This window comes from Branchiostoma floridae, chromosome 14 (genome assembly GCF_000003815.2).
Source record: "Branchiostoma floridae strain S238N-H82 chromosome 14, Bfl_VNyyK, whole genome shotgun sequence".
Taxonomy (NCBI): Eukaryota; Metazoa; Chordata; class Leptocardii; order Amphioxiformes; family Branchiostomatidae; genus Branchiostoma; species Branchiostoma floridae.
In genome coordinates, this window is record NC_049992.1 from 14,400,397 (window position 1) to 14,414,360 (window position 13,964).

The 13,964-nt window shown below is 38.8% G+C and overlaps 3 protein-coding genes across 4 annotated transcripts in view; 1 reads left to right on the top strand and 2 right to left on the bottom strand.

The window, feature by feature from the left end:
* Positions 1-401: 401 nt before the first annotated feature.
* Positions 402-6,344, bottom strand: LOC118430572 (glycosyltransferase 8 domain-containing protein 2-like). 2 transcript variants are annotated; one of them, XM_035841522.1, is made up of 10 exons: positions 6,315-6,344; positions 5,765-5,893; positions 5,234-5,335; positions 3,853-4,042; positions 3,243-3,360; positions 2,873-2,963; positions 2,345-2,445; positions 1,801-1,967; positions 1,257-1,369; positions 402-773 (listed from the first exon to the last, which is right to left on the bottom strand). In XM_035841522.1, the coding sequence occupies exons 2-10, from the start codon at positions 5,802-5,804 to the stop codon at positions 595-597; spliced, it is 1,101 nt and encodes a 366-aa protein (XP_035697415.1). In that variant the 5' UTR covers positions 5,805-5,893; positions 6,315-6,344; the 3' UTR covers positions 402-594. The 2 variants fall into 2 exon arrangements, with proteins under 2 accessions (XP_035697415.1, XP_035697416.1); XM_035841523.1 differs by having other exon boundaries at positions 6,319-6,337.
* A 182-nt stretch (positions 6,345-6,526) lies between these two features.
* On the top strand, positions 6,527-9,865 carry LOC118430573 (signal peptidase complex subunit 1-like). The gene is made up of 4 exons (XM_035841524.1): positions 6,527-6,703; positions 6,972-7,031; positions 8,352-8,438; positions 9,313-9,865. The coding sequence occupies exons 1-4, from the start codon at positions 6,659-6,661 to the stop codon at positions 9,442-9,444; spliced, it is 324 nt and encodes a 107-aa protein (XP_035697417.1). The 5' UTR covers positions 6,527-6,658; the 3' UTR covers positions 9,445-9,865.
* Positions 9,866-10,305: 440 nt separating this feature from the next.
* Positions 10,306-13,964, bottom strand: part of LOC118430167 — a 68,725-nt gene continuing 65,066 nt past the window's right edge. Inside the window, exons 44-48 of the mRNA XM_035840876.1 lie at positions 13,584-13,650; positions 13,255-13,355; positions 11,376-11,502; positions 11,129-11,170; positions 10,306-10,698 (exon numbers count right to left, since the gene is read on the bottom strand). Coding sequence (XP_035696769.1) covers positions 10,612-10,698; positions 11,129-11,170; positions 11,376-11,502; positions 13,255-13,355; positions 13,584-13,650 — 424 coding nt within the window. The 3' untranslated portion in view covers positions 10,306-10,611. The remainder of the gene's footprint in view (positions 10,699-11,128; positions 11,171-11,375; positions 11,503-13,254; positions 13,356-13,583; positions 13,651-13,964) is intronic.

The window sequence follows — 13,964 nt, forward strand, 5'->3', positions numbered from 1 at the left end:
TACTACTCACAATAGGGCTACAGTTTGGATTGGGCCACACTGACTTAATCTTATGGATGACATCCTCTGGAGACTCCAATACTAATGTGTGAGGGCGAAAAAAAAAAAATTCAGGAAAAAAAATACCTAAACATCAAGTCCATTCTTTCCCAGACTTGGTTTGTTTTATGTTCAGCTCCAGTGAGACTATAACTTATAAGACACAATCGTCACCATTTCAATGATGTTTTTATTGCAATTCTTGCTTAAAGAGGGGAACAATGGCACTGTGGCCCCATACTCTGACAATGTGCCCTCTATCCCTGGAAGTGGAAAGCAGATCCTCTAGCAAGCATAAAATTCTGATTGACTAGGGATGCTATTGGGTAAAATGTGACCACAGTTTTTTTTTTTTTGAGAACTGGCAAAAATCAATGTGCATGGATGTCATACATAAAATTAAGTCACTGTGGCCTCACAGATTTTCTATTTCCATGAGAGTGTTTCATGTCTTGAAGTATATAGTGAAATCTAAGGCCAATATTTCACTAGCTTTGGCTACAACCATCAATGTTCTGACTAATATATTAATGATATTGAGACATTGTCTTCCATTTAAAACATACGGAATTTCCTGGTCAGTTGGGACTTCCCTGTCGGATCTGGAATGTAGTATCGCTCCCACGCGTCCATGTGCTGTGAGGTGCGGCCCCAGGGTTTAAAGCGACCATTCCAATGGAGGAGTTTCGCCTCCATGATGAACTGTTTGGAGTACCTTGTTCCCGCGGTCCAACCTGGAAGGGTGTTACATTATAGTTGAGAAATCTCTTCAATCAAACAATCTATCTGATTGGTTAAGGTTGATCCTCTTAAAACAATCCAAGGTCAACTACTGTTACTGTAAAATGCTAAACTTTCTTCCAACACAAAGGTACATGTATACACGGATCAATTGTTCAACACAAGGGCATATACAGATCAAATTTGATACAAATCATCTATCCTGAAAAAGGCAACAGTGGTCATTGAAAATTTACATAATAGAAATTTGGTAAAAATTAACTGTAAACTCAACTATCCTTCTCGTGTTATGTTCTTGGACCAGCAAGCTCCCAAATGTGTGAAATTCTGTTGGCATAGTCTGTTCATTAATTTTTGACTTGTTCCAAAATCTGGTCTACTTGATTTTATCAGGTCCGTTTTTTTATCAGTCCAACAAAAAAAAAATTCAACACATGAAAATTCACAGGAAATGTGTTTATAAGGACTGTACAAACCTAGATGTCTGATGTGCCACATGGGGTCTATTTTGGAGTACTGGTTGTAGAACACGATCATCATGGGGGGCTGGGAACCCCCACCACCCTGCTGGGCACCGTAAACATTCTCTCTGGACAGGAGAATCAGCATGTGGTGAATAATCTGCTATCATCATTCATCATCATAAGAATCACCATATTTGAAATAACCTGCTATCCTCTGTATTGATGATCATCGCCGTTCATATTATGAAGAGAAAATATCAGTAAGTTTGGGACATAGCAAAAGTTGACAAACCAAGCACATTGTAACATTTTTACTAGCCTGACAATGCAAAGAAAAATTGCACTTGTTGATCAAGCATAATTTATGGCCAAGATTTCAGGTAGAATTCACTACATTTTATCAGTGAGATTGTTTTCCAAAATCATATCTAGTTGCTTGAGTCATTGCTATTTGGCATGTCTTATTACCTGGATGTCTAACCTTCATCGACCAACCAAGTGCTAAATCAAATGCAATCTGCATGGAAATATCATATGGAAATCAACAAAGTCTTACTCAGTATTGAGTGCTGTCCAAAACTCCAGCTTTGTGGTGATTTTCTGGTTCTTCCACTCCGTCATGTTGGCCACAAAAACTCCTGTGTTGAAGGAGCAAGTCCCTGGTTTCATCCCAAGTTTCTTCACATTCTCGTTCCCAAAGTTGATATAGTTGGCATATGTGTTCTGTTGGAAGAAAATTACACATTTTAAGCTTGTATGAAAGAAAGTTAACCTTGCATGATGGTTTGATAGCAGCATATGCATGACTGTCACAGTACCTTTGTTATCAGATAGCTAGTGTTCAGTATGACAAGGTCCGGGTGGAGGGATTAAACAAATAGCGAAAGAAAACTCTACGCACAACATGTCCACACAACAAGAAGCCATGATCCATTAAACAAGTCTGCATATAGAGAGGTCTGGAAATTTTGTATGCAAAACAAAGAGTTACCAAGAAGATGCTTGATGGAGATAATTGAAATGGTGTTGAGAAAGGGAAGATACAAAATTTTGACTGCAGTCTACTCAATGATACAAGTCAAACAGTTTTTTAAACCTACCATGAAGAGGCCGAATCTGTTGGACACAGTGTTACAGTCTTCAGAGAAGGCCATGACTAAAGTCTCATCGATCTTGGTGTTGTACAGCTGTGTGATGTCACCTGGATAATTGGGGAGTAAAGGATAATAGTTCTCACTCAAATTAGGTCACGAGAAAGGATCTGGAATGGAAAGGAAAGTGATTTCAATCTAGTTTTAGCTCACTGAAGAGCTAGTCTTCCACTGGTCGTGACAGAGAGGACAGACACTACATGTATGTAGAGTATTTACTGGTTGTACCAGGGAAATTCCCCTAGCTCTTTTTGACAAACACAATGAACAGTGGACCACGGCCTTCCCAGTAGCATGCATGTCAGGTGAACGACACAGGCAGAATCGGACTCACAGCATCTAAATCAGAGGCAGGGCTGTTATCCACTGGACTACGCATGCTAGAAGAATTCATATCTACTCAATGTTTCTTGATTTTCAGGGAAAGCAGCAAAGATTGGTGAAGGAACGGAAATTACAGAAGACATTAGTACTGACCTTGAACTATGACATCATCATCCAGATAGAGGATCTTCCCATTAAAGTCAGGAGGCAGCAGCTTTGGAAGGTAAAATCTGGCATAGTTGAGCTGAAGAGGGATAAAAGAGTAGACCATTGGTATTGATTCAAGGTACTGTATTTTCTCTAATACTGGTAAATGCTTGGTTATCAAAGTGCAACCATAGCACTGTATTTTCTCTAATACATTGTACCAAGAAATGCTTGGCTTTTAATGGACAATTGACAGTTTGCTAGTGTTAATGTTTAAAACTTTAATCATGGCGACATACAGCAATGCTTATATGCATAGTTACTACACCTACTACAAATACATTTACTTGGCATTTAGTGAGATAAGCAGCCTTACAGGACTAGCGAGCTCCTGTCTTCCTCCTCTCACATTGATCTTGCCCTTCACCCATTCCTCATTAAACACGATAATCTCATGGTTAATGCTGTGAAGTCTTGTTTTCAGGATCCACTGTCTGTAGAAAATAAAAGACTTTTCTGTGAGGGACATCTTACAACAAATCTTTCCTGCTCTTTAAACTTCCTCCTTTTAGTATTTTCCTACCACTCAATATATCAGTTCAAGAAGCATAACAATAACAGCTCTGGAAAAATCAAACTGTAATTTCTGAAAGAAAACCCTTCAATTCTTTACTTCACAGCTCCAGTCTTTGTCAAGGTATGAACAATCAATCCACTGCTTCTGTGATGTCAAGTTATGTAGAAAGCACACATGACTTGGTGAGCAGTGGATCATAAGTTGCAGGAAGTCTTGCAGTGTGCTAACTTTATTCCTTGACAAAGCCTGAAGACTGTTCAGTCCAATTTTTGTGTTGAAAATTACAGTTTGATTTTCCAGAATGACTTCTATTAACACAGATGAACTTTCAAATTAACAAGAACAGTTGTATGAGTGCCATTGTAATAGTATGCATGCGCTCTATATTGTTTCTGATGTGCCAACTTACTCTAGATGGTCCTTAGTGTCCTTGTCCGTGATGAGGTAGAATTTGACAGGAGATTTGGAGTTGGTAGCGATACTGTTGATGGCTGCTACTGCCCCCATCAGCCGGCCTTCATCAGTACTGATCACTACAGGGATGGTGTCAGCGGCGGGATCAAACCCTTCAGGGGGCTTCAACTCTCCTGCATTCCTGCCTGAAATACAACATTAATGAATGAATGAAGACTGTTATTGCATGTTTTTGCCGCGCTGGGCTAAGCACAGGTCACAACAAGACATGTTTACAGTTAACAGATAAATAATAGATAAATTCAACTTCCTTGCTTTTCAGTTATATTATAGTGGATATGAAAGAGCAGATATGTTCACTCTAAAATTGAAAAGTTGGATGTTTAATGAACCATCCAAGTCAGCTATCTACTTAACAACATATATGTTATGAGTGGGCAGTGAAAGGAGAGGGATGGGCACAACATTCTAAATGCAATGTTGCCCTGACACTGCCTAAAAAGGCTATTACCTAATGTTAGATGAACAAAAATCTAATACCCCTTAAACCAACCTAGAGAGGTACCTAAGGGAGCCACCACTTCCATACCATAAACACCAGTACAGAACATACAAATTTTATCCCCTACCATTTCCCAGTGGAATGCCTGGCCTGGTTGTGACAGCCCCCACCATTGACTCAATCATGATTGAGTCATTTCAAGTCAGGTTGCCCTACTCAACTCCTCCCCTACTTTGTTTGCCCCTGATGGGGTTATTTGGGGGTATCCATGCTCTTGTCTTTGAAATTATATGTAAGACCATGTTTCCTGTAAGCAAGGAGATATCCTAGCTTTAACCCATTCCTATGCAAGGTAACAGTTACTGGTCATGTGAAATTGTATAACTTTGCGTTTACTACCTTTTGTACCAAACTGACTGCATTTAGCCCCAACGGGGCATGAATATGCAATAAACTTCATTGTCATTGTCATTGTCATTGTTATTACATGTGGTAGCTTTTGGCAATGCGACATGCTAAATAGCCTCCATAGCACTGGCTCTCTGGGGCCTTTTATCATTTTTTTGGGCTCAAAATACACTTTTGCTGGCCATTTCTTTTTGTACGGTCGCTTGATTGCCGGCCCCGGATAGCCTGCTATGGAGGCTAGTGCTAACCTAGTTAGTAGTTACACACAACACACTTACACCCGTCATACTTGGTATATACAATTGTATCTCCCATGTAATTTCTTTACTATGTGTCATGGTAGTTTTATCTAGTGATGCTCTGGCCTGATACCCGAGTAGTGTACAGAAAAGAAAAAAATAGAACGGGTCCACAACGTCATAAGAAATTTGCAGTGCACACATTGTTGAATGACTTCTTTACTCACTGTCAAAGACGAGCTTTGGTGCTTGCATGAGTTTCTTGCGGCTGGGTTTGTGGAAGGCCAACAGCAGACCAATGGCTCCAGCAAACACCAGGAACAGGAAAACTGCAAAACAGCAAAGAATTAAATGTCAAAATCACCTTATACAGTCTCCGTTATTCTAAATTACCTACGTCCATACATTGGTCAACTGAAAGGAAACTTATGCTAGTTATGTTTATTGTAATTAGTTTGCTAATGTTAAAGAGGGTCCTCAGGAACCTTTATTGGCATGATTAACATGTACATACATAGGGTTGTCTTGTTTAGTAAAATAAATTTAATTGTTCATATTTGTAACAAAATACCTGGACAAGCTTGTTACTGGACACAATATCTCTGATCTGGAGACAACAACAAGATGTGGGTCTAAGCAACCAATTGAAATAAGTAAGAACTCAACCTTCTTATATGACCAGGTTCTAGTAATTGTCAATCAGTTTAGATTTTCACGTGTGGTCTAGTTATGACAAATAATGCATTTTCAATACATACTCTTCCTGGGAGAGATAGCCATGGCCGCCAGGATAGGCATGGTGTTGTCTTCTGTCTCCCCACAGCCTCACAGCTCTCTCAAATCTCTTCACGAGAAATCCAACAGCCGCATCCAGACAGACTCATACACTGGACACACAGTTGGACAGCAGATGTAGTCAGTGCCACGTATACATAACGTCTTGTAGATGGATCGCAAAAACGGTGGCGATCGCACTACTCTAACGTCTAACAAAGCATAACAAATCAAAAACAGTTAAAGTTGTTACTGTTTATAAAAGCTAATGTTTATAAAAACAACCGGGGTCGCGCCACGTAGCGGGCGTCGTCTGTAACAATGACGTCTTTATTTTGGTTCCTCAAAGCTCGGTGGGGTTTTTGAAGACGATCGGGGAAGAAAGATATTTTATCAAGCTTATTTCTCCTAAATAAAAGACTTAAGTGAAGTTGATATTCAATGGATACCACGTGGTATTGTCTTTTTCACGCGAGGATAAAATATATTGTAAGATATAGCTTTGTGAATCGTAAAAATGTAAAATTTAGATACCTACTAAATCTGTGCTCCGGTCCAGACGCTGAAGATAAGGTCAAAGGTTACCAGAATAGTACACCCTATTTTGATTAGCGCAAATAGTTGTATAAAGCTTAAGATAATATATCACTAAATATTAAGTATAAACAAATATATCAAATTAATTATCATATTTTAAGTTTCCATATTTTCTTTCTAGTCTAAATTTAGATGCTTTAAAATCTATATAATCCCCTTCATTGAGTGGTATATCCCGATGAAAGTCTCACGAGAACTGCTCGAGATTTAGAGACACATCAGCACTCAGCACGGAAGAGCTCGGGACATTTGCCCACATTTCCCCTCCAAAACTGATAACAATGGACGCCATTAAAGAGAGATTGAACGCCATACCGAGTCATATGGTAAGTAAGGTTTACCCAGCACAAGAAAATTTAGGTATTTCATGGGAAATAGAATTGTACGGTCTGATATCTAGCATGTAAACTATGAATTATGATACCATATGGTGCAAGAGATGGGGAGGGGGGCGGACACCGGCTATTATGATTACACTTCATGGCTGTTATGCCATGATTTTCATGGCTGTTATTAGTGTTATTGATATTTTATGGATATTTATCATAACATGAAGGCCTTCTAATCTTTCTAACCTTTGCCCAACTTTTGCAGGACTACAAAGGACAGAAGCTAGCTGAGCAGATATTTCAGATCATCATCATTGTATTTGCAGTAAGTATAAATTATGTTACAGCTAATATACCTGTTAGACTTTTGGTGGCATGCTAGAAGGAATGGTATTGATGCATTCTGTGGTATTCTTCAGAGGAGCCAAATTTTGGGGGGGCTGCGGCATTGTCTGAACCCCTGCTGTACCCATGGTACCTATAAAAGCACTGATAATATTCTCCACTTGTCTTGAACTAGTTCACATAACAGTACTACTGTTACCTGGGTGGGATGCCCCAGAAGAGGGCTTTGCCCTGGCATGTATTGATGTAGATGTAGTGCTAGTTCACCTTTATTGGCAGAATGACCTATATCAGTTGTGGGGCCGCGTAGCACAGTGGTAAGTGTATTCGGCCCGTGACCGAGAGGTCGCCGGTTCGAATCCGCCTGCCGTGTTGCCGGTCTTGTGCCCTTGGGAAAGGCACTTTACACGACTTTCCTCACTTTACTCAAGTGAAAAATGAGTCGTCCCTTGGATAGGACGTTAAATGGAGGTCCCGTGTATGGGGAGAGCCATACTCCATGCACGTTAAAGAACCCCCACATGTGCGATGGTGTGGTGTGCGTTGGTGCAAATCCTTCTGTCGGAAGTTGGTGATTAACTTCAAATCACCTGGATGGAGGCCTGGCAACCTCTGTCTCGTATCAGCCACATGGTGATCTACATCATTCACCCGGACGGGTGTGTCACCCCGTATGGGGCGGTATAACCCGTCGTTGTGCGAACATGTATATAGGGCTCCCTTGGAAATCAGTTACTACGTTAACTGAAGGGACTACCCTAAAGATCAATCAATCAATCAATCAATCAATCAATCAATCAATCAATCATTCAATCAATCAGTTATATTCAAAGATACGTATTTAGGGATATCAAGCCCACGGGTGATGGTTTCAAAGTCAAACAACATTTTAATTTTGCATGTTGAGATTATCATCCGTCCTTCGAATTGATATTCCTAAATACCGTTTTAAACTTAAAACGACAATGAATAGAGGTTACTCCGTGGATAAAGGTAAATTACCATTACATCTACATCAAGGCATGGCAGGGCAAAGCCCTAGCCTCCTTTGGGGCATTTAAAAAAAGCACTTTAGCCATTCACCTATAATTATTCAAAGCCTCATGTACACAGTATTAGAAAAACCCTAACAAGCATAAGTTATATATCGATAATTGCATACATATCTACCTTTGTGCACTGACATGTGTATGCCAAGTCTCAAATAAGCATTTACTTAAAAGATGTTATGTTTTTTTCATGTTGATGATTCTCCCAGTTTATTTGTTTATGTTTATCTATTTATCATCTGTGTCACCAGGTGGTAGGGTTTGCCTGGGGATATGTGTGTGAGCAGTTTGTGCAGACAGTGTACATCTTAGTGGCAGGATTCATCCTCTCATGTTTGGTGAGTTATATGTACTAGTACTATTCAGTGCTCGAAATACTTTTTCAGGGCAGATAACACAGTTAGACCTTTCTACAGGAAATCATGTTAAAATACTCTGAAACAAGGCTTTAGAAAATCACCAACCCCAATTGCAATCTCAAAAATTCTTCTCCACCAAAAAGTCACAATGGTCATCTTTATAACCATTAAAAGAAAAACAGGGTGTTGACCGGCTCAAACTCCAAGGATTGACAGGTCTATAAAAAGTTGCAGTTTATAGTAAGCTTTTAGACTAGACACATCCTATACTGTTCTACACTATTTGTATGTCTCTTTTCATGTTTATAGCCCTCAGTCAAGGATTTGAAATAAACTATTATTATTGTCCTTTATAATAATTGTCCTTCACATTAATAGTTCAGATAGTGAACTATAATAGTAAAAGAACATAGTGCAGAAGGCCAGTAGCAAAATAACTCACTGACTTGATATCAGTTGATGTTGATATTACATGCCAGTATAAGGTAATTGGATATCATTTCAGCGCAATATGACTATGAATATGATGGTCTTTGATACAAAATGTCCTGCCTGCCTAAGTGCTTAGGGCAAGAACTGGCCTCTTGCTCCTCGCTGTCAGGATTCTCCAAGTTGCACGGTCCTTTGCACTTGTGACTCCACAGACTTAAGACTCATTCCAGTGTCTTGGTAATTTGGTCCTTCCAGCACTTTGGGGGTATACCCCGTGGCCTTGGGTTTTGAAACTCCTGGTAGTAGGCTTTGTGGACCAATGTAATTGGTGGGCTCCTTATCAGATTTGAAGAAAACATTGTATTTTGTACAATTTCAATGAGTAATCAATGATGAATAATAAATGTCCGTTTTGTTTCAGTTGACACTTCCTCCATGGCCTATCTACCGAAGGCACCCACTACCTTGGCAGAAACCTCGGGATGACAGCAAGGAGATACCACAGAAGGAAAGCAAGAAAGCAGGGGGGAAGAAGAAAGAAAAGTCCAAGTAATGTGTTTGATATCAAACCTGGCCAAAGTTTAAAGCAATTTATTCATTCCAAGTCTGAATCACTGCATAAAAACATGTGCTTTTCTACATTGTATTGCAATGTATAATTGTAAAGTTTCCCAAAGGAGGCAATGCATTTAAGCTGTACACATTTTAATTTTATTCTCTTTAAGTAGTATTCCAAGTTATTGATATATTTTGGTTCTTTACTTATGGTCAATATTGCACTACCAAATAACTATCATATAGAAGAAAACAAAAACTGCTGACTTGTGTATCTAATGTATAAAAGATGCCCCCTAGATCTATTCTTGCCTACTGCAGTATATGGACGAATATTGTATTGGTATTATATTCTTAATTTACAGTCAATAAATGAACTGTGCAGACATACATACAGTAGAAGCAAAAGAAATCTCTCAGAATGTTGTGATCAGACTCTTTATTTGTTTGTACAATTAAGAAGCTAACACCAGAATACTCACACAATTACAAAAGCATGCTATTCTGTGAATGTGCATATTTCAACAACTTGCCATTTAATATTTATTTTTACATGATACATTTACATAAGACATATAGTTAGCCTATGTGTCCCTACTTGGGTTTTTTTGAAACTACTATAATACACTGCATGCATTTCATTAAGGAACACATCATGCAAGAAACACATCTTTAAGTTAGTGATATATACATTGTACTCAAAATCTAACTTGAAACTAAAAAGTAGCACAATGCATGTTTTAGTGGTAAATGAAATATTCTAGGTTGGATTCTGAAATTTTATGTCCACTTAAGCATTAAATTATCACTGCTTTCCTTGGTCTTGTTTGTTCAAGACAATTGAATATGTTGAACTCATTGTTTTCGCCAACTAAAGTGACCAAACTAATCTTGAAATGTTGGGCATGGATATAAATGCAGATACTTACATACAGCACAGTTTTTCGGACACAGAAAATATTTATGATAACTTACAAATTGCAAAGTATCAAGAGTATTTCAGATAATTAACATGGAATGAACAGAAACAACACCTTTACACATAACAAATACAGTTGAGCAAATTTAATATGAAGCCATGATAATTGATCGTAATATAATTTGTGCAAATACACTGTAAAGCATTGACAAAAGACATAGATGTCAGGCCTTAAATCAAGGTTCTCTACGGGATGTATTTTGGTACTGGACGCGGTGTGGCCTCCACCAAATAGTCAATCTTCTTGTACTTTCGACCATAGGCAATTCTCACCTGCGTTTGTAGGATGGAAAAGTAATCACGTTATTTTATCATAAACAGATGTGTAAAAGAAGCTCATGTGGGATAGGAAACGAAAGTGATCTAGATCCAGTTTTAGCTCACGAGCTAGTCTGCCACTGGACAGACGCTACGAGTGTACATGTTCATTGCACCGGGGAAATTCTCCGAACACTTAGACACAAGCACAATGAGCAGGACTGCAACCGTTTCCGGTAGCGAAGCATGCACGCAACCCTTTCCGGTACAGTGGGGTGAATCACTGTTTGTGTAACATGATGTGTATAGCTTTACTTAAGCAATTTCTGCACCTCAGTAGATCATGATACTCATGATGATATATCATATCGTAGTTTATACTTCATACGTTCATGCGGTAAGACAGGTCTTATTTCAAAGTTTTAAGAACACAGTTGTTACTAACCTCCTGAGACCACAGTCCGAGGAACATTGCGATGTATATACCCTGCAATGTTGAATAACAAATAGTTGGTGATGGACCACAGTAATGCAAAAGTAGTAGTAATGTATTCATACATCAGAATCTTTATACTTTAGTCACCGCTCTTGTTGCGTTGTACATTATATATCACTGCAGGTATAATGTATTACACTATTTTATCGTATACAAGACCGGGCATTATCGTATATAACAACGGACATCATTTTACCAGGATTACGTTTGAGATGCCAAAGACGTTCTCAAAGGCCGTGCTCCGCGTTGCCATGGCAACATATCCCGTTGGCCACACGATGCACAGGAGAATGGCGAGAACACAGGTCCGCCATATCTCGCCACTAAAAACAAAGATATCACAATAACTAGAAAGGCCGACATTTGCTTGAGAGCAAATACAGCATATTTCAGCCATCTCCCTCCTCATGTAACAATAGACTGTTCCAAAATCACTCATGTGCAAAAATGGAACACTTCTGCTTAAAATGACTTCTAACTACTAATCACACTTATGAGCAAAACTGAATCTTACAAAAACCCCTTAAAGAATGGACTCAAAAAAATAGACGACTCCAAAAACACTTCCGCTAAGAAATGGAATTTGGAATCATCAGCCGTCCAAAACCATATTTGAAAAAAATCCCCCCTCTGTGCAAGAATCGACTCTTCCTGTTATACCCCTATGTAAAGTGGAGCGATCCAAAAAATTTATCAGCTAAAATAGTCAGCAAAGTCCACAAAATGAATTTAAAAAAATACCCCCTTCGTCGAAGAATGGAATCTCCCAGCTCACCCTGTTTGAAATTGCACAATAGACAAGTCCAGAAATACTCACAGTACATGGCCTTTTGTATAAGAAGCAACCCAGTCCAAAACTGAATTTTAAAAAAGTCCCCCGTGCATGAATGGGCTCTTCCTGATAACACAAGGCTTGCTGATTGGCTGCCGAATCCTCCTCATGTACAGTCTTCAGGTGGGGGTAAACTTCCATTTAACAAATGGAATTCGGAATCATCACCCATGTCCAAAACTGATTTTTTTTTTAAATCCCCCCTATGTGAAAAAATGGACTGTCCCAGTAGTAGTCTTATGTCAAGTGGATCAGTGCGAAAACAATTCCGCTAAAAAAAACATTGGCATTATCACCAAAGTCTAAAAGTAAATTTTAAAATACACCCCATGTCCAACAATGGACTCTTCCGGCAAAATAAGCTCGCTCATTGGCTGGCCATTAATTGGATTTACCTTGTCCACCAACCACCTGGATGTCTATGGACTAGGTAGGTAGGTAGATAATTGGATCTACCTGGCACACCTGTGGCCCTGACACACCAGAATGACCTAGAGGTCGTTGACCTCGGCACTCCAGCCTTACCTATCCTAAACTCTCCCACAAAAACCTCCTTAAGGAGCCATTTGGAAGTGATTTATACCACATATTATACATGGATCCTTTGAATAAGTATCTAGAGCACCTCTGTGCCAAATTTCAGGTCATTTGGATGTAATACCATGGTACAGGGGGCCAAAATATACAGTTTTGGTCCAAAAGTTGCAATAAAACCTCAATAAAATCATTTAAGGAGCAGATATGAAAAAAATGAAAAAAACACATTTTGGTATTGGCCCACTCTACCCTTGTGCCAAATTTCAAGTCATTTGGTCTAGAAACGGCGGAGATGAATCGCTTTGAAAATTTGACAGGAGAAAGAAAGAAAGAAAGAAACATTACGAATACAATATATTTCACCATACCTATGGTATGGCTGAAATATAATTAGCTAATCATCTAGAAGATATGATATTTGTTTGGGATCAGCTTCAAGGTCATCGTGGTGTTCAAGTTTGGTGTCAATTGTTAATTTATTACAAATATAAACTATTGGCCATCGCTGGCCGCTTCATTGCAATAAGTTGTGAGTTATATATTATTAGCTTTGGCCACAGAATATCCAAGGAAAATGTGCAAGATACCACAAATACATTTATGATGGCAGAAACGGCCAAATCAAACCTAGCAAGAAATTATACTTGTCAGTTTCCTGTCAATGTCGCGATAGCCATTAGAAATTTTAAAACAAACAGCACTTTACCCAATTTTGTCCATCCTTGGTTTCTTGGTGACGGCACTTTTCATGTTCTTAGAGATCACGTGATCCATGCGGACTGTTAAGATGGTGACAGTTGTGGCAACCTGTAGAGAAGGAATTCTAATTTAGTGATTATAAATAAAAGTGTAGAAATCCACAAGCATTGCATACCAAAATATCAATCATCAGCTTTCACATCTACGTTTAAACGTTTGTAAGTAAACGATAAGCTGTAATTGTCACGATACTTCGGCACTATAATTGCAATCCACAATTTAACCAACCTAAATATCCCCCCCCCCCAAAAAAAACATTTTAAAATGTACACCTACCAGGACAGCGAAGCAAGCCGGCGCTGTCATTGCATGAATCAGACTGTCGTCAACTGGCAGAACACATCTATAGGCAAAGGTATACATAGAAACGACAAAAAATTCGGTAATTTGTGCATGTACATATTTACCTTAACGGCATGAAACTTTGGACTAGTTATCAAGAATGATCATACGTTTATGTGAAGAATACTAAACATGACTTAACATAAATTATACCTAGCAACAGATTACCATAAATACTGCCAGCAGACCAAGCATAACACAAGTATATGTAAATCAAACCAGTAACAAACAGAAAAGCCAAAACACAAAATTGATGACAAAATAGATTTGTTACGATATCAGAACTACAGATGACATTGGCGCAACTGTATTGAA

Excerpts from the sequence above, each read along its gene's own strand:
- LOC118430572 (XM_035841522.1), bottom strand. The coding sequence starts at position 5,804 with ATGCCTATCCTGGCGGCCATGGCTATCTCTCCCAGGAAGA. Across the intron at positions 2,964-3,242 it reads GACAGGAGCTCGCTAGTCCT|CTCAACTATGCCAGATTTTA; the intron begins GTAAGGCTGCTT and ends ATCCCTCTTCAG. Across the intron at positions 2,446-2,872 it reads TGATGATGTCATAGTTCAAG|GTGACATCACACAGCTGTAC; the intron begins GTCAGTACTAAT and ends CCAATTATCCAG.
- LOC118430573 (XM_035841524.1), top strand. The coding sequence starts at position 6,659 with ATGGACGCCATTAAAGAGAGATTGAACGCCATACCGAGTCATATG. Across the intron at positions 6,704-6,971 it reads ACGCCATACCGAGTCATATG|GACTACAAAGGACAGAAGCT; the intron begins GTAAGTAAGGTT and ends CAACTTTTGCAG. Across the intron at positions 7,032-8,351 it reads TCATCATCATTGTATTTGCA|GTGGTAGGGTTTGCCTGGGG; the intron begins GTAAGTATAAAT and ends CTGTGTCACCAG.